At 37.9% G+C, this 19,868-nt stretch overlaps 2 protein-coding genes across 8 annotated transcripts in view; both read left to right on the forward strand.

The window, feature by feature from the left end:
* Nucleotides 1–19,868, forward strand: part of LOC112144307 (tripartite motif-containing protein 16-like) — a gene marked incomplete in the record, with an annotated part of 1,074,856 nt that overhangs the window by 941,904 nt on the left and 113,084 nt on the right.
* The window catches only part of LOC112144243 (disco-interacting protein 2 homolog C), a 279,772-nt gene that overhangs the window by 203,570 nt on the left and 56,334 nt on the right, over nt 1–19,868 (forward strand). For all 7 annotated transcript variants that reach the window (XM_036216276.1, XM_024268647.2, XM_024268648.2 and 4 more), the window contains 4 exons: nt 9,867–10,013; nt 12,497–12,616; nt 12,799–12,996; nt 19,352–19,443. In XM_036216276.1, coding sequence (XP_036072169.1) covers nt 9,867–10,013; nt 12,497–12,616; nt 12,799–12,996; nt 19,352–19,443 — 557 coding nt within the window. The remainder of the gene's footprint in view (nt 1–9,866; nt 10,014–12,496; nt 12,617–12,798; nt 12,997–19,351; nt 19,444–19,868) is intronic.

Below are 19,868 nucleotides of genomic sequence, written 5' to 3' on the forward strand. Positions count from 1 at the left end.
GCTCTGATTGTGTTTCCCTCACACTGCGCTGTTCTTCATTTGGCTCTTGTCTGAACAGTTCTGGTGACCTGTTATGATCTCTTCTTATCCCCTCTTGATTCATCCAGCTGATCCTTTCATAGATCCATGTTTTCACTGAAGCTTCAGAGTTTTACTAGCGGAATTGTCCTTGGATTGAGTTTTTGGACTCAAGAAACAAGCTTAAATCTCCGATTTTTTTCCCTTCATATAGGCAGAAATGTTTACATCTTTGGCCCTCTGAAGTGTTCAAATGTGGCTTTACTGTGTGAGATTTTCCGATCTGAAGGGAGAAGCCTCATCAGTTTGTTCAAAGATGACCTTCTTGTTCCTCACATGCAGGCTTTTTGGCCCACCTCTCTTTGAGGAGGAGGAGGAGGGCTCTTCCAGCCAGTATGGCAGAGACTGGAAGCTCCGGTAAGTTGGAGATGGGAGCATGGCCGACGGAAAACCCTTTCTATGGAGTCAAACTCCCAACATCCCAAAAACACAAAGGGGATGTTGTATTCCTCCCTCCCATTGTCCTCCTGTACCCTCCATTGTGCCCAAGCTCTCCCCTTCAAGTGTTTCCCTCTGCTTGGCCATGTTGAAGCACACATCAATGCTTCAGCCTTGAGATGCTGAAACAGATGTCTGGAAACCAAAAAAAGCTGCAGCTTTTTGGGGGCTTGAATTGTTGATGAGGGAATCAACAATGTTTCAGAAAAGGCCAAGTATTGGCTTGTACGGCTTGTTTCAAGGACCTTTTGTTTGCTCTTTATTGGTTTTGGATAATTATGCAGCATGTTTCTGCTGTTTGCTCAGCCAGAGACAATCTGCCTTTTGGAAAAGCTTTCCCTCCACAGGCCTCAGATCGGATCGCAGAGACCTGATTGTTTGTTCACCCTCTGTTTGTTTTTTCTGTGTCTGTTGAATGGAATTATAAAAATTGTATCATATAAATTAATCCCAGCATTTATCTGGAAAGTGAAGGTGAGGGAAAGAGGTCAGAAAAGCTGTGATAATATGGAGTCATTCTTAGTCGAGTTAGAATAAAATCAGCTCAATAACTGAAAATATACAGAAGTGGTGCTATTTTGCTTAAGAAGTGTCCAGGTTGGATACTTGAGGCCCGGCCCACAGGATTTGACGGCCAGATCACTGGTAAAAAAAATTGGAAAATCTGGCACACGTGATTAGACGCGTCAACTTTATGCATGTTTGTGGAACAGTAGTTATACAGATGCTGGAGTCCGTTCCACTGCCAGAGTACTGCTTAATCGCGTGTCCTCCCACGATCAGACGCTGTAAGCAGTGGTACAAACGCAGATCGGCCATGCTACAGCCATGCACAAACGTGAAATTTTGGCGTATTATTTTTCCATCTGGTTAATGGATCCCATTCATCGGAAGATGTTGATGGCTGTGGATTTTTACTGAATGAGATAAAGAGAAGAATTCAACTCTTTTCCATTATTTATAAACACTTGTAAATAATTTTCCTGTAAAAAAAGCAACAACCAGTTTTTCTAGTTTGTACTGTACTTTTATAGATTACTTTCCTGCTTTAATTCACACAGTCAAAAAATTACTATATATATACATTACACAAATATACACTGCTCACAAAAATTAAAGGAAGACTTTTTTATTGGGCCTGGCATGAATTGAATTAAACCTGTCTGATAATTTTCTGTTTGGTTAATCAGCTGAGGGCCCCATTAATCAATTTCAGCTGTATTGGTGTTCATGGAATTAACAACAGGTGCTCTTCAGTGGCAACAATTAGAAAACCCTCAAAACCGGACTGGTGTTACACCAGAATTGGCAAATCCACCACTGGCGCCCTGTACCTTTCACAGACGAGAGCAGGTTCACCCTGAGCACCTGTGATAGACGTGAAAGAGTCTGGAGAAGACGAGGAGAACGTTATGCTGCCTGCAACGTCATTCAACATGACAGGTTTGGTGGTGGGTCAGTGATGGTCTGAGGAGGCATATCCATGGAGGGACGCACAGACCTCTACTGCCTAGGAAATGGTGCTCTGACTGCCATAAGGTATCCAGATGAAATCCTTGAACCCATTGTCAGACCCTACGCTGGTGCAGTAGGTCCTGGTTTCCTCCTAATGCACGACAATGCCCGGCCTCACGTGTCAAGAGTATGCAGGCAGTACCTGGAGGATGAAGGAATTGAAACAATTGAATGGCCTTCACCATCCCCTGACTTAAACCCAATAGAACATCTCTGGGACATTATGTTTGGGTCCATTAGGCGCCGCCAGGTTGCTCCTCAGACTGTACAACAGCTCAGGGATGCCCTCACACAGATCTGGGAGGAAATGCCACAAGACACCATCCGTCGTCTCATTAGGAGCATGCCGCCACGTTGTCAAGCATGCATACAAGCTGGTGGGGGCCACACAAGATACTGAAAAGCATTTTGAGTTGCAGAAATTAAGTTTTGGAAAAAATGGACTAGCCTGCCACATCTTCATTTCACTCTGATTTGATGGTGTCTACACAACTGAGCCTCTGTAGGCTGAAAACTTTTATTTCCATTAAAAGACTTGGCATCTTTTTGTTCCTAAGACACTGCCCTGTCATTATTTGTATAGATATTCAACTTCATATTGAGATCTGATGTATCTAATGTGTTTCTTTAAAGTGCTCCTTTCATTTTTCTGAGCAGTGTACATTTAGTTCACAGAGTATTACTAAAGCTCAGGGGTGTCTAGACTTTTTTTAGATACAAAAAATGGTAGGCTTTCCATTCAGACATTACTAATATTTGCCATTGAACCAAATGACAGAAAAATAACAAAACCTGAAGTAGATATTTAACTTACTTTTATAATATTCACAATTTTTGTTGCAAAGCAATGTTTGAGAGAATAAAAACCTGTTTGAGATGCACAAAGCTTCCTAGTCTTTCGCTTTAGAAATGGACATAAAACAAAAAGAAAAACACTATCAGAAGAAAACTTGCAGTCAGGGTCACTGACCGTAAAAAAATCCATTTGGTTGTTTGTTGTTTAAGGTCAAGAATATTTTATTTTTCATTTATGTGCTCATTTAGTTATTTATTGTTTCTGACCAATATACCTGTCGTCTTGGAAATCATCCTATTGTGGCTCTCCTTAGATTACTTATACGGGGTAATTCATACTTGGATTCACCAAAACATAGAAAAACAAATTTGATGCATAATTCAACAAATTTCAAACCATAATATTTTGACCTAAAGAAAGTTTGACTAGTAAACTTGGCTTTTTATTAAATCTGTGCTGAAAAAATACAAAAATGTCACAAAAACAACTAAATCTTAAATAGTCAGTCATAGATAACAGAAAATTACACTGTTAAGCAGGCTTAAAATCAACAAAAACAGCAAAACAATCCACAAAATTATACATCCATTAACATTTGATGTTCTAAACCCAGCTTTTAAATATGCCTAAACAGTTTTCTTGAAATTAGAAATTAATTCTAATGTTATAAAGGAAAGAGGAACAAAAATAAAGATAAAGGTAAGTTACCGTAATAGGATCAATCAATCTCAGCTTCTTCTTTGCCTGTCGACACCTGCCTTTTTTGGGGTGGGGGGGGCTAAGCATTGAATTTATGAATTTGGAAAAAATACATTAAATAGCCTTAAGAAAAAGGGCTTGTTTTTTTTATAAATGAGCCTTAAAAAGTATTCTGTTTGAAACTTCTCCATTTCATCTGTCTTGTCTAAAATGTGATTTTTTTTTTCTTTTTAACCATGATTGTTTTGATCAAAAAATGGGAAAAAAAAGCGACAGACAGAACCAGTCATTATGCACCAATACTCTGAATGCAGAGAGAAAAAGATCACTAAAGGCCCAGACCACAAACAAGATAAGGTACAGTTTTGACCATAAGATGGTGATACATTAATAAAATCCAAAACAAGTTTAGAAATAGGTCTTAATTTTTGATGTGCGTGGCCTTAAAAGGTCTTAATGTCTGAAATTTAATTGAAGAAACTTGTAGGAACCCTGCATACAATAGCCCACTGTCAACGCTGATTCTTCCTTTAAAAATGAAGCCAAATTGAACATATTTTTAAAAATGCTATTTCATAGCATTTTATCGCAGTGGTTTAAAAATAAAAGGATTTAAATAGAAATAGATTTTGCTCTATGTAGATGTGTGAGATAAATGTTGGAGAGTAGAAAACAAAGCAGCTTCAGTAGTTAATAAATAAATAAACAAGAAAACTTTTTTTTGATAATGTCTCTAATCTGCACCTGCGGTCTGTCTGATTGGTATTCCTTCAGAGATGAAGGAAGTCTTCTTCCTCCTCACAGTCATTTCACAATCTGATGAGGTTGCTGAAGTTGAGCTCATCCTCACAATAAACCAAATCGGGACAGACAGACCCTCACTCAGACTTTCTCCCCTTGAGAAAACATCACAACTCCAGACGAGGCCCGTCCACTTTAGCTTTATTCCAATAAGTTCCACCGGTGCAGAGTGCTGCAGGGATTAGCATGCCCGTCCTGCATGCTGCAGCGTTGATATGCAGGATGTGTCTGGATGAGAAATCCTGTGTTTGTCTCATCTGCTGCTTCTCCGTGCTCCCCAGGAAAACATCTTGTTTTGTACTTCTAAAAGCTGCTCAGATTTAAGCTTCTGTCTTTGAAGTGAGGACAGACATGCACAGACATTCAAAAACAAAAATCGAAATGACAATCGCATACTTCCTGTAAGTCATTTACTGTCTTACTGATCAAACTGCTGATAAAGAAGAAGAAGAATTTGAATATGGACTCAAGGTCCAAAACAACACAGACTATAAAAAACAAACAACATTCATAAACATAAGATACAATAATAATTCATATAAAAGTACTAATACCAATAGTCATAAGAATCAATGTAAAAACCAATATTACAAACTTAAAAATAGAAGGGCTTAAAAAATGCGTCCATACCAGAACCTCCAGATTGAAGACTGATATCTAAGAGTGCTCTGCTTTACATTGGTGAGGGCTAAAATAATTTCATTCTCTGAGGCATTAAGACGTTGGATAAAACCACAAGTAAAATGTCTTAAAAGAGCCTGGAGAGTGTGAATACCAGCACCAACAAACATCTCACTGGCACTGCACCACCTTGGCCTTCCTAATAGAATATACATAAAGCTGACAGAATAAACCCCCTGAATCTGAGAGAATCTGTTTATGCTTTCCCTCCCAAAATTGGCATATCATACCTTTTTCTCTTTTATTTATGAAACTTATTTATTTACTCCAAAACTGCATTTTTGATGTTGCCAAAACTAGAGAAGTTTATTCTGTCGCAAAGACTTTTTTTTTTTTTTAAGTTTTTATGGCCTGAAAGGTCTTTTTCTTCTCACAGTCTTTTTTGTGTGTAGGAGGTGAAAATATTCATTCATGACCCTCATCTGAAATGATCGAGTTTATGTCAGTCTGTGACAGGTTCACAGCGAATAAAAAATAAAAAAAAACAACCCTAGGGGAAACTAGATTTATTTGGTTTACATATTCATAATGTTAAAGAAAGACTATATTTGTGACTACATTTGTTTTTTTAAAGCTTTAAATTCTCTTTCTTATCATGTTGAACTCTAAATACCTGTCTGGTTCTGGATTGTTTTATTCTAAAGTCTTACCATGGTTTGGCCATAGTCAGGGCTCCCTTGAAAAAGAGGTTTTAAATCTCAATGGGATCCACCCCTGGTTAAATAAAGGTTAATATATAAATAAATATGGACTGAAATGTGTTGACGTTTAGCAGTAAATACACAAATGTAAAGGCATTAAAAGGCATGGGAACTCATTTATTTGTAGGATATAATTCATTTTTTTAATATATCTTTAGTTCTTACCTTAGCAGAAAATGAAAGAACATTTCTATGAAACTTATCATCTTACTGATGATCTCATCTGGATAACGGACACATCTCATTTAGTTTTAGAGATTATGATATTTCTTCCTGTATATCCTGGTTTGTGAAGTCCTTATCTGCGTGAAGAAAATGACCTAAAGAGACAAATGTGTGAGTTAATGAACTGAAATCCCCTATTAAATCAAAGTCTGATCCACTATCAATCAGAAAACCAGATCCTTAAATGCACTTGGACAAAAATGAGTCACAACAGTTTAAATTATGATTTACAGTCAAATAAATAAAGTAAAAGTGTACAGATAATGTTTTGATCTGTCTCTTTTTTTCTGGACCTGAACATTGTCAGCATTTTTATCATTGTTGGCTTATCTCTAAGGTTCCAGATTTTAGCTGCATGAGTGGAAAACGCGGAGTCATCAGAAAGTGACCATAGTGCACATGCACGCACCGTCACTGTTGGTTCATCTACAACTTCTGCAGAAAGTGTGAAGGGTTTTGTCCATGATGTTGTGGATATTTTCAGAAGCTTTTATCAGATTGTCCAGCTTCTTTCTAACAGCATCTGCTGCTTTAACAGGCCCCTGTGAACAGATCTGACAGCAAAGCCACTTTTCATACGGATGTTTCTGATTATGTTGTTCCACAATGCGAGGGAATGGTTGAATAGATCTGTGCATCTGTCAGAGTGCCCCAAAATAAGAACATTTTATATATTTACATTTTTTACTAAACAATTCCATCTTCATAATGTAAACTACATTTTTTGTTATCAGTTCATTGACCTCTTTAGTTTCAATAATTGATCTTGTTTAAGCTCTAACTTGAACATAAAGACTTTGACTGAAGTGAAGTGTGGACAGACGCTCACCTTTTGAGTCGTTTGGAGGGTGCTGTAGTTGTTTGATTTTTTTTGGTCTTAATTCTTCGGGTGTGACTGAAGCATCAGGCTGAAGGTTTACAGGAGAGTGGAAATCCAAGGTTTGCTTTTAAGGTGGTTACTTTTCCCAGTATGTTATGCGATAACATTAATTTCAACAACAAAAAGCTCATTTTTCTATAGTAAAAAATTCAAAAACTTTTTTTAATCAAACAGTGATTTCTATCCTAGGGTACTGATGTCAAGGAAGAAAACTCACTTTTGAATCTGAAGACAGAAAATGTATCTATCATTTCAAGGATAAAATCTTCTAATAAACCTGAAAAAAGATCAATTTAAAGAAGAAAAGAGATGACATATTTGCCACGCAGCATCTTTGCGTCATTTCACGCTTTGAATCCTAAAGCCCAACTATTGTTGAACCACAGCTGAGGGAGGTGGGTGTGAAGTGCTCAGCTCAGAGAGATCATTAGAAAGTTGTATTTTAAGAAAGCACAAAATAAGATGTGAAGAAGATGGGAAAAGTGAGTTTTTCACTCAAAGAAATACAGCAAAGCTACTATGGCTGCAGGTGATACTCTTCTACTAGCTTATAGTCCCTCATAACCCAAAGCTACTATTAGCATAAAAAAAAAAGGTGAGCAATACAGCAGCCATACAGTTTTGAGTCAGATGTCAGCTCAGATGATAAAAAAGAAGACTTGAATCCATCTACTTTGAGCGAGTGGATCTCTCAGAATGGAGCAGGGAGCTTCTCAGTCCAAAAATCAGTTGCTGCGTCCAAAAAACTAAGGTTTTTTTCAACCGTGGGTTTTTATGTGCTCCTGATCAACATAATTTGAATAAAGAAATACTTGGAAATACAGTTTTTATCTTATAAAAATACTACAAGAACATGTTAAAAACACCAAAAACTACATTTTAATTGGAGTGGGTCTTTAGGGAAATAATAATCCATTTATTTTATTTCCCAAGATGAGCAAATAAACTAATAAAACCAAGTCTAAAATAAAACTTAAACTAGATAGTGACCTGCTTTCCTCAGACTTTCACCAGATTCACACTTTGTCTTTGTAAAAATTCCACTTTGATTGTGTTTTAGTTTAGGAAATGTTCGGATGCATATTGTGCTAATTGTTTTATTTTTCCAGAATAATACATTTAATACAGTTTATATAGACTGCAAGTTTTATTTTATTTACATCCAACTGAAAACATTGTATTTTACTCTGAATTGTTATTATGTAAAATTGTGTTTTAAACCTTGGAAAAAACATCTAAAATGATCTTATCTTCAGTGTCTAGACTTCTGCGTGTTATCTTACCTGCAACCACTGAATAAACATCTGTGAAGCAGGGAGCTACAATCTTTTTAATCTGGAATGAACTGCTCTTGAATAGTTCCGCCATCTTGGTCATGAAGATGTGAGCTATAATAACCTCTGCTGTAAAATGAGTTTTTTCCCCAATAAATCTGATTTAAGCTTTGATTTAAGCAGCTTTCAACATAGTTTCCATTTTTACATTACATCTTAGCAATAATCAGGCCAAATACTGTAAGTAATGGATGAAGCTAAGCATTTTATTATCTAATATTTGTCAAATTTTCATTACAAAAGGAAAATAAAGTTAAAGATTTTTCTTGAGTGAAACTTTTTATTTTTTTGCCCATTGTGTTTAAAGTAGGGCTGTCAGATTTGTCGCGTTAAAAACGCATTAATCTGACATGTGCTTGACGCCGACGATTTTTTTGACGCATTAATCGCGGACTTTCTCATACGTGCCTTTCCATACCGCGCGCGCGGGCGTCCCGCCCTCCAACTCACCGGCTGCTCTCACTAGATCACCGGCGGCTCTCCAACCTCCGAGCTGCGAGCTAAAACCGGCCGGCGCTAGGACCTGGAGAGCTCCTGCACCCTAACCCGGCTCCGGTTCGCGTCCAGTACCACGTCTGGTGGTACCGGCTCGCGTCCGGCGCCGCGTCCCGAGAGCTGCGGACCCCCGACGTTCCGAACAGCAAGAGAACCGGGGGACGTTTCAAATGTTCTGGAGGTTTAAGCGTGATCCAGCCCCAGCATAGCGGTCTGTCTGCCGGCATATTCATGGCGTGAGCTCCGCTGGACACGTCGCTGCATCGAGCTGCAGCCAGAGAACGCGGCGGCAGTAACAGACTGTCAAACTATCCACAGAGTATCCCGCTTTTCTCAGTCTTTAAGGTTTTAAAAAACAAAAGTTCATTGGAAATGATAAATCTCTATTTCATTTATTACTGTAGTTCAGCAGAGGAGGAAAAGATTTGGTCCTGACAAAAAATGAACATGAAAGTGTTATGGAAATGTTATTTTTTATGTTTTTTATTTTATTTTACTGAACGTTGATTGAAGTTTTGAATTTAAAATGCCCTTCACTTGCACTTGGGCTTTTGTTAGGGATTTTATGTTACAGCCTTTTATTGTTAAGAAAGTTTATCTCAATACAATGTTACAAAATAAAGTATTTCTGATGAAAACTATTAATTTTACCATTCTTGTTTTCATAATTAATGTAGAACTGCTAAATTCGACGAACCACACATTTATTTTTCCTTAAAAAAAGGCCACATGTAAATTTGCGATTAATCGCGAGTTAACTCTGGTCAAAATGCGATTAATCGCGATTAAAAATTTTAATCGCCTGACAGCTCTAGTTTAAAGCAACCTTTGAATCATTTGTGAGTTATCATCACTCCGTCTCTGAAGGAATGTAGTTGTTGTGTTTCTATATATGAGGATTGGAGAAGTTTGTCCCTTTTGGTTTGCCATACTCTGAGACCTGTTTGCCATTCAAGCTCCAGTTGGGATGAAAACCAACAGATGACCTGCACTAAAGAAGCACATTGGATGCTTCTGCTGCTTTCAGGACTGAACTACTAGAATTCTTGCATCTTGATTGTGTTGATCTAGTATAAATATTTAAATGTGATCTAAAAATTTCCACCAGGAGTTCCACAAGTCATGACATGGAATTTGAACATTTTTTTATACCAGCAGGAACTGTATGGCTTCCACCTTGGTTTAATTTCCTTTCACATATTCTGCTTTTTTGCGTTTTCTAGAGAACCACTCCGCCCCCCCTGATGTGACAGGCTACACCAACACAACCACCGACGGGATCCAGGTGGAGAGATCTCCGCTTTCCGTCACTTCAGCCCAAAGACAGATCCCCAAGTACGGCAATGCTGAGCTCATGGACACGGGAGACGGTGAGTCCTGATGGAAATTCAAATGTGAGATTACATTTTAGAAAGTGTCCTTTTTTGTGATTCATTTTTTGTATTTATGTAACTATAAATGCCTCGTTTTTAAAAAGTTAATGTATGTATATCTTTCTTTAGTTAACTCCTCTAAAACTGTTTTTTTTTTTTTTATTCAAGAAGGATAAACATTTGATTTTTTTAATTAATTCCTCTTCAAATGATTCTGCAAAAATGGTTGGGTGGACATTTGACCAATCAGAGAACAGATTACATCAGTTTTTCTGCCTCCCGTCCCCTTCTCTGTCACCTGTCAATCTTAGCCAATCCCTTTAGGATGTGAGAACTTTGACTTACAGAAAGCATTTAAAAGTTTTTAGAAAGTTTATTTTCCGTCTCCCGAGTCGTTCAGTCGTGCTCAGGTTGGGCTCACCGTTGTTTGGACTCCACAGTTTAAAGATGACCCCTCGTTCCTCTGCTGAGGCCTCCCAGATGAATAAGAAGTTTGTTTGCTGGTTTATGCTTTAATAATCTTTCCTCTGGAGGGGGGCGGAGCTGCTGCAGACGCAGCGATTCATCACACGCTTCCACCCCGGTCTCTGCGCGGAGATCGAAGCAGCTTGACGGATCAGCTGCCAGGGTTCACAAATGGAAGCTGATTGTGATTTTTCACAAAAAATAGATTCAGCAAGACTGGAACCATTTTATTAGATGACTTTTTGTTTTGTTTTCTCTTTTTTCTGTTTTCATATGTGTTTATATTCCTGAGGATGTGACATTTATTTATTTATTTCACACATAAACTTTGCTAAGGTATATCTCTAAATGTTTTGATTAAAATACTTATAAAACATAAATAAATACATTTTTTTACAGTAATTATAATGATTTCTTCTTCAAATCACCACATATACTTCAATATTTTGTACTTGGATAGATATTTTGAATGGTTTAGTTAGAGCACGTAAAAGCAAGTTTTCTTTGTTGTTAATACATGTAACTTAAATATTAAAAACTTTCTATTTGAAGAATTTACCGTTTTAGGTAGGAAGTTAAAGAATAAACCTGAGTGAAGAGAAAACCAAATAATCTGCACTAAGAGAGCTTTTCAGAGTCAAACTCTCCAGCACATTATTCATTTGTTGACGTTGTTTCTTAACAAATACTATGGTGAATAAATAGGTAAATGTGATGTTGACAGATTTGAATCTCCTTTTAACCTGTAAACATCCTCGTGATGCTGAGAAAAGTGAGAAACTCTTGCAGAGATTAGACATCGTGACCTCACCAGACAGGTTCAGAGATCTCTGCGCTGTGAAAGCTTGAAACTTTTAGGGACACAAAAATGTGCAAAGTCAAGACAATTTTAGCTTAAAATTACACAAATTTAACCCAGTTGCTTATCAAATTTTGCTCAAGAGTAAATGATAAATGTACATGCAGGAGAAGACCTTAGGCAATAGTCAAAGATCAGATTTGAATTTGAGTTTTAAATTTGTATTTTTTTTCTATAAATCATCTAATTAAAGTTGTGTTATATTTTTTCTAACCAAAAAAAAACTAGATTATTTATGACATTTATGAGTTGAAGCAGGTGTTCTGATGGCAAAAATGTTCATTTCGCTTTTGAGTTATTGGAGAAATGAACCACATCCTCACCGGTTATTCTCAAATCCTGACTTTTCCTCTCTTTCAGTGGGTTGTGACTTACCTAAACCTTTCAACATTTTCAAGAAAATATACTACTATATATAATATACAACTGTTTTTACAATCTCAGCATCCACTCCAATAATGTCAGCAATGCACAGCTCCTAAGAGCGTCATCTTTTAATGAATGGTTGCTATTGGAGAATGGTTTCATGGCATTTTTAGTGGTTTTTGCAACAAGAGAAGTTATGAGCTAATTAAAGATTGAAAGGTGTTTAGTTTTTATCAGAGAAACTTGTTTTCACACAGAAATGGGGAAAAATGTATTGATATGTAAGAGAAGTGCTCCTCTGCCATACATACTTCAGGGAGGTTCAGTCAGAATCTAGAAGCTGATCAGAATCACCGAATGCAGGTAATCAGCTGCAGTTATAGTCTTTGGAGAACAAGTGTGCAGTTGCTCTCTGGGATTGATGGGAATGATGGTAAGAAGATCGGCTGATGAAAAACTGCTCTCTAGTTTGCCTACAGTGAGGTCTGTGGTGGTGGTATTATGGGTGGGGATTGTTGTGGTTGCTCAGGTAAAACGCCATCAGTGATTTAGTGCTTCTCTGGAAAGTAATCATTAATAACAATTAAAACAACAGCTTGTGTGATTGTTTTAAGTCAGAAAATAACACCAAACAACATTAAACATTAAGGCTCCTGTCACGTTCAGAGAAGGTTCTGTTGCAATAATCAGATTTAGAGTTGAAGCTCTGGGATGCAGCCAAACGTCACAGACGAAGCATCTGGATCTGCTGAGGGAAGGTCTTTGATTAAAGTGTGTTGGTGCTCCACAGGGGTTCCAGTCAGCAGCAGAGTCTCAGCAAAAATCCAGCAGCTCGTCAACACCCTGAAGAGACCCAAACGGCCGCCGTTACGGGAGTTTTTTGTGGACGACTTTGAGGAGCTCCTGGAAGGTGAGTGTTTTATTGTTTTGACATTTAGACTTTCAGTATGTGGATCAAAGTGAACATTTCTGTCACCTATGCAGGTTGGATTTCACAATGTAAAGAGATAATGGTGTTAGAAAGTCTCAGTGTCTTCTCATACAATTTCACTTCAACACCTGCGGATTCTTGGTTTGTTTTTCCATCAACAGTTCAACAGCCAGACCCTAACCAGCCCAAAGCAGAGGGGGCCCAGATGGTTGCTGTGCAGGGGGAGAAGCTGGGGGTGGTGACCAACTGGCCCCCGTCTCTCGAGGCAGCTCTTCAGAGGTGGGGCACCATCTCTCCAAAAGCCCCCTGTCTGACCACCATGGACACCAACGGCAAACCGCTCCATGTCCTCACCTACGGTCAGTATATGTTTTCATAAAAAAGATTCTTTTCCCTCTTGACTGAAAGATAAAATCTGGATTATTTAACAGAAGGATTTTTTTTTAGTACAACCACTTTTTGGTTTAGCAAAAAAATGACTTGATTTTAAACATAAATGCTTAAAAAAGATATTATGACTTTTTACTGTTTTTGAACAGTAATTATAATAATAAAGTTTACTTTATTTTTATAACTTTATTAATAAAGCACTTAAATTGTCCATACAGAGAGACATATAAAAGAATGTATAGAATAAATACAAATAAAACAAAGTAAAATTATAAGCATTTCACAAATATTTAATAAAAGAGAATAAATGAAAATGGGATTAGATCAGAGAAAGAAAACCTCTTTAAAGTGTGTTTTATGTACTTTAAAGCTAACATTTAGGCAAAAGGATCCTTTCTCACAAGCTGAAAGCAGTTTCTTTGTAAAAGTGTTATCAAACTGTTTCTTGATGAACATTTGAGTAGACAACTTTTAAGGAATTAAGTGTCTTTATTAAACATGTGTAAGAAAACTGAGAAGTTTAATGTAACAATAGAATTCTTTGTTTTCTTTGGAAAAAAAACTCAAACACAAATACATCTAAAGTTTAGTTTTATTAGAAGAAAATCAGAACTACAACTTCATGACAAAGATGCTGGCTTTTTTATCGTCTTAAAGAAGTCGTTTAAGTTGTAAAATCTTCAGCATACCCCATTTTAAATGGTTTCAGATTAACTTGAATAATTTCAGTTTTAATAAAGTTCCCTCAAAGATCCACCCGGATCACTGAAAGACCACAGAATTTGAACTCCAAAATTACAAGCACAATGTTGAATCTGGCTAATCCTGATCAACTCAGACAAAAGAGATTGCATGCAGAGCTCAATCTTCTTTTGTTTCTTGAAAACTTTGTAAACCTTGGCTGCTACATGACCCATGCAGTTTGGGGGGAAAACACAATTCGTGCTGATAGCAAACATGTTTTAGCGGTTTTGCCTCCAGCACTTCCTTCCAAACATGTTCACCTCAGCTAAATTGCATCATGGCCTCATCCATGGTTCAACTGTGCAGTTAGGTCTGCACTCTGGAACAAGTCCCCTGTTCTGCAGATGAAGGTTACAGATGTATTAGTCTGCCAAACGGAAGCAGAGGAAACTGCGTCATGTCCGAAGGGTGCAGGGTAAAGAGATTTGGCAGTTGTGAACAGAGCCGCGTCCTCAGGCCCTCAGGAGTCGGATCTCCCCGCTGAGCAGAAGGAAATCATTCCTGTTTGGTTCATCGCACACAAAGAAAAATGAAGTGTAGCTTTAGGTGGGAGGGGTTTACATCCATCCATTTTTCTGACCGCTTTGTCCCTTTCGGGGTCGCGGGGGTGCCAGAGCCTATCCCAGCTACTGAAGGGCGAAGGCGGGGTTCACACTGGACAGGTCTCCAGTCTGTCACAGGGCCTCAATCACACATTCACTCTCCATTCACTTATAGGGACAATTTAGAGTCACCAATTAACCTATGAAGCATGTTTTTGGACGGTGGGAGGAAGCCGGAGTCCCCGGTGAAAACCCACGCATGCACGGGGAGAACATGCAAACTCCACACAGAAAGGTCCCAGCCGGGAGTCGAACCGGGGCCTTCTCGCTGTGAGGCAAGAGCGCTAACCACTGCGCCACCGTGCAGCCCGAGGAGTTTACAGTGAGACACTATTTTATCACCCAGAATCAAGTTTAGGGAAAAAAAAAACATGTATGTTTTACACACACTGTTAGATACTGGTGATTTGATGAAATGTTTCAAAATAAAGTTATTTCCTCTTTCTGTTGTTATGGCAACGGTGATAAGTTTAGGTTAGTGGAGCTGAAAAGACATAAACTACAACTTGTTTTAAAAAACGTTTAATTAAAGTTTCCACAGTTCTAATGCAATGTCTAGTCCGTTTATTTTTCCCAAATCAGTTTATGCAGTTATTTTTTAAGAATGATCTGTTAAATTTAATTTTCTGTGACTTTCTAAGTATGAAGGGACGTCCAGCAGATGCAGAATCCTGAACGGTAACATTCGAAGGAACCAATAAAATCCATAAGCAGAGTGAGGCAAGTTGCCTGTTTTTATTATTCTACAAATTAAATCAAACCTTATTTATGAAGCACTTTTCGTGCTAAAGTGACATAAAAATAGGATTAAAACATCTGTCAAACTTTAAAAAATAACTTCACCTTAAAAAAGAAAAGTTGGCTGAAGAAAACTTTTAAAGATAAAATTGAGTCTCTACATCTCCGTCTGTAGAACTTTAGAAAACTTTGATTTTTTTTTTTTTTTAAGTTATGAAAAAAGTTATAGACTCAAATACATAACCCTGTGGAACTCCTTGACAATGTTGGCATGTTTTCCGGAGGATGAGTCACATGAGCCAAAAAAAAAAAAAAAACATAGTAAAAAAACTGGTATAGATTGCTCCAGAGTATGTTTCAAATTTGGAAGAAAAGCGCAGCACTTCAGAACAAATCCATCAAGGCCGGCATAATGTTGATCCCACTTAAAGAGATTCATTCATTCATTCAATCTTTTTTTTTTTCTTATGAATGTTGTTACCTTCTATATTCCTGGAGCTGCTTCTGATTGATGGTGTTTTCAGTGATACTCTCGTCTCTTTCTAACCCAGTTTGATGACTTGCTTTACCACATTAGTCCAAGGAATTAAAACATGTAAAACAAGAATAATGTTGTCTCGTTAAAAATAAGAAAAATACCATCAAGTTTAGGAGGAGAATTTGATTCCATTTGTTTTGGATGGTGCTTCTTCTTCTGTGTTGCTGTCAGTAGTAAATAGTGACACACGCTCCTACAGATACTTAAGTGGTTGTTAGTGGGAAAATTACAAACATATGAGCCTATTAATGTTTTAATGAAATCACAAAAAAGTTGTTCCTGACTAAGCATAAGTTACACCCCTGCCAAAACTATGAAAAATATGCAACTAGTACTTAGAAAATGTGGTAGTTTTTAAAGGAGTTATTCCTTTTCACAGTCTCACAGTTTTTATGGCCATTATTTTATTGATGTAATTTGTTGAAGAAATGTATGGGGCAATATTAAAAGGGTTAAAATACTTCAGTCTTATTGGATGTATCCAGCCTAAATTGGATTGTAAAACTTCCTAATTAATTTTTGCTTAGTTTATTACTTTTCCTTCTTTCTTTGGTTAGCTTTAAACATTAAAAACTACATGTAGTTTTTTTTTACCGCTAATGTAATCTTCTCTTCACATGTTTTCTGAAGTCATTCTTAGTATTACAGTCTGAGAAGCTTGATTCTAGTGAAAGCTTTTAGTTTTTCATTTCACATTAAAATTTTCTTTGTTGTTGAGATGTTCCTCAGGAATTAAAGGGAACTTCTGATGATCCAAAAGTCTGACAAATACTCTAAAAAGTGTAACATTCAGATTTAAACTGTATAGAAGAGACAACAAAAACTATCTGGCAACAGGATTGCTCCTGAAGAAGTTTGAGGTTTGCCATCTCTGATATCTGGTCTGCACATTTGTAACACAAATGAGTTTGAGTCCTTGCCTCGGAGGATCGGCACACTCCAGCAGCATCTGCTTTATCTCAGGAGCATCAGATTTCTTCATGCAGGCGAGCCGTTAGAGTGTGAACTGATGAGTGCGCTCGCCACTGATGATGAGGCGATACAAGCTCACCAGACTGTGAAATGTCTCCAGCCAGCTCTTGGGAGTCTGCCGCCAGAGAGATGAACATGGTGAGGTTTTGGTGTGAAGGGATGGTGTGACGTGCCATGCTGAATCTCAAGCTCAGCCTCTCCTTCCTCCATTTCTATCTCCACCTTATCTCTTATTCCCGTTGTGTCTTCCCTTTGATGTGGGCCCACAAAGACGAGCTTGTTTTGTTTCCTCCTGTCGAGCTGTCCTCCGCTCAAGGAGAACAGAGAGAATTCATGAGACAGATCTTTGCTGCGGTCCTTACAGCCAGCCCTCTCTACGCTGCACTGCAGATAACCTCTCACAACAGCAAGGAGGAAACAAACTAAACTTTATTCTAAAAAGTTTAAACACCGCACGAGTTTCTCAGCCAGCTTTGATGTTCTGCAAACAGCACAGTGGATACTATCCTCTGTCAAATAAACGTATCTGTCCACTAGAGATACGCACGTCCCTCTTGCCTGTGTGTGTTTGTGGTGCTTTTTTCCATCTGTTTTTTATTTTAACTACAAATTTTCATTCCTCGTCAGATGAAACAGCTTCAGCTTATCCAGACGTTTTTAGAAAATATAGCTGAAGATACATTTTCAATCAAGAAAAGGAAGTTCTGCATGTTTTAAGCAAAAAGTACAGTCAGAAAATAATGTGGGACAGCTGCTGCAGATAAACAGGCAAGCTGGAATTAAAGCAAGAACGCCATTAATAGGAATGTGTGTTAGTCCTTTATCTTTGTGCACACGTTTCTCAAACGGCTGTAATGTTGGGGTTATGGCTTTGGCTTCTTGATCCATTGAGCTGAAGATTTAGGTTAGGCTCCTTTAACAACTGGAGCTGAATGTTTCAATTTAACTTAAAGAATATTAGTTCTTTACAGCAGTGATCCCCAACCTTTTACAGGCTGTGAACCACTTTAATGTCAAACAATATGTACAAGTGCTTACCTGTACGAAGCCGAAGTTGGCCTCCTTTTTTTTTTAAAGCCTCCAGTTTCCCTTGATTTTTAATGATTACGTTTCTTTTCATCCTTTGAATAATATTTGCAGCTGGTTTAAAATGTCTTTGTACACTAGATTCCATGTTGGAACCATGAAAATGTGATATAGATTTTCTCTCAACTCCAAACTGTCAATGTGAAAGCTTAAAAAAAAATCACTCCTAACTTCAGTCTTTTCCAACATTTAAGTTAAGTTTAGATAATTACAAAAGAAAAGAAACAGTTGCTAAAACTTGTATTTTATTATATAAACATAAATGCAATTCCACTATTTGAGAAACCTTATTAGCAATGTCCTCGTAACATTAGGCAGTCAGTGGCTGAATAATATGCGAGGTGGGTTTGGTAAATCCATATTTGGAGTAAAAACTCCAAATGTGAAGGTTTCTTTACTTTTTTAAGTCAAAGGTTTTTCTTCTTTTTACTCATTGACTTTTTTCTGCAAAGCAAAACTTTCCAAGTGTGTTGGTATTTTTTTTGCCTTTGCTAGCTTGGAGGTTTCAGTGTAGCGGTCAGTGCAGTCGCTGATGGATTTATAACATGTGACCGAGCTAATTGACATGCATCAAGAATGAGTCAGACGAGATGGAGATAATCCAGGAGATTTCCAAAATAAAACTTCCCTCAGAATCAGATTATTTAAAAAAAACTGAACAAATGCAGAACCAACTGTCCCACAGAGTGGTGCTGGTATGCGGTAAAAGTAGTTTAGTGAGTTGATTAAGTTTGCATAATTTCCCAGTTTTTTTCTTAATGCACATTTTTTTCTGGTCAGTGATTATTTTGGAAAATAGTTGGTGTTTCCAGGCAGAATGGGTTGCCTCCGTCTCTCCACCTATTCTGAGTCTAGCATATATTCTTGTGGGATATTGTTAGTAATTAATGAATCTCTGCCTTTTCCAGAATAAATAAATAAAAAGATCCGACTTTGTATGGAAAAACAATAAGGAAGTCACGCTGGATTGCTCCCACATCATATCTGGATCTGCCAGTCTTGAGTTAGAGACGATGAAGAAAGGAGAGAAGTGATTCTTTTGTTTTGAGGAACGACAATAATGACCTCATCCTGGCAGAAAATGACAGACAGCAGATTAGATCAGACTGTATTTAATACTTAATACATTACATGAGATATTTAAAGGGAATTTTCCACAGCTCCTCTGCCAATAGAAAACATTTTTGGAGCTAAAAATACTTTGTTTTGCTTTAACTTGTGTGAGCTCTCTCATATTAACAGAACACAAACCGTAAGACAGCGAACACCTGCGATGATTCACTGGTGGGACTTCCTCTGATGTTGCTGTGCTTTTGTCTTTAACTGTAAAAGTTTCTCTTCATGTGAATCCAGTAAATCCACCGTGGTGAAGCCTGTTTAAATTCCTGCATGTCCAGACATCTGTCCTCCTCTCCTGCAATGTGAAACACCAAACATCAAAGGAATGTCATGTCAGTTCTGTAATTTCCCACACATGGATGGACGCTCATGATGTCATCTGCCAGACGCACAGATATTTCTTTCATGCTTTTATTGGGAGCTAAATGAGGACGAATTTTTAATAAGTTCAGGTCCAGCTTTGACATTTATGACTTCATTGTGTTTTTAGAGTCTTCTCATTCTTTTTGTTTGCTGTGTTTGCAGGTAAGCTGTGGTCCAGAAGTGTGAAGGTGGCCTACAACCTGCTGCACAAGCTGGGAACCAAACAGGAACCACTCGTAAGGCCTGGAGACCGGGTGAGTCAAGAGAAAACTGAGGACAACCTTAGATTGTTTTATTTTGTTCCCTTTACAAACTCACACCAATCATCTTTTGATCTATCGTCAAAGTGTTTCCAGTGGTCTTTAGATCATGATTATGCCGTTTTTAGCCAAACCCCCAAAAAACTGTAGTTTACTTGGACATAGTTTCTGCAGAGTAGCAGAAGTTCATCAGAGAAATTCGCTTCTGAGTTGTGGCGTGGCCACTGGAGCTGAGAAACCCCGCCTCCACTTGTCATCAGCCATATCTGAGTTCTCTGTTAACATGCTCTCCTGCTAGCTTACAGCCCCTCACACCCCCAACCTAACATTACTTCCTCTTTTCCTTTGGGCTTTTCCCTTCAGGGGTCGCCACAGCGAATCAGTTTCCTCCATCTAAGCCTGTCTTCAGCATCCTCCAC

The sequence above is a fragment of the Oryzias melastigma genome, linkage group LG17 (assembly GCF_002922805.2).
Source record: "Oryzias melastigma strain HK-1 linkage group LG17, ASM292280v2, whole genome shotgun sequence".
Taxonomy (NCBI): domain Eukaryota; kingdom Metazoa; phylum Chordata; class Actinopteri; order Beloniformes; family Adrianichthyidae; genus Oryzias; species Oryzias melastigma.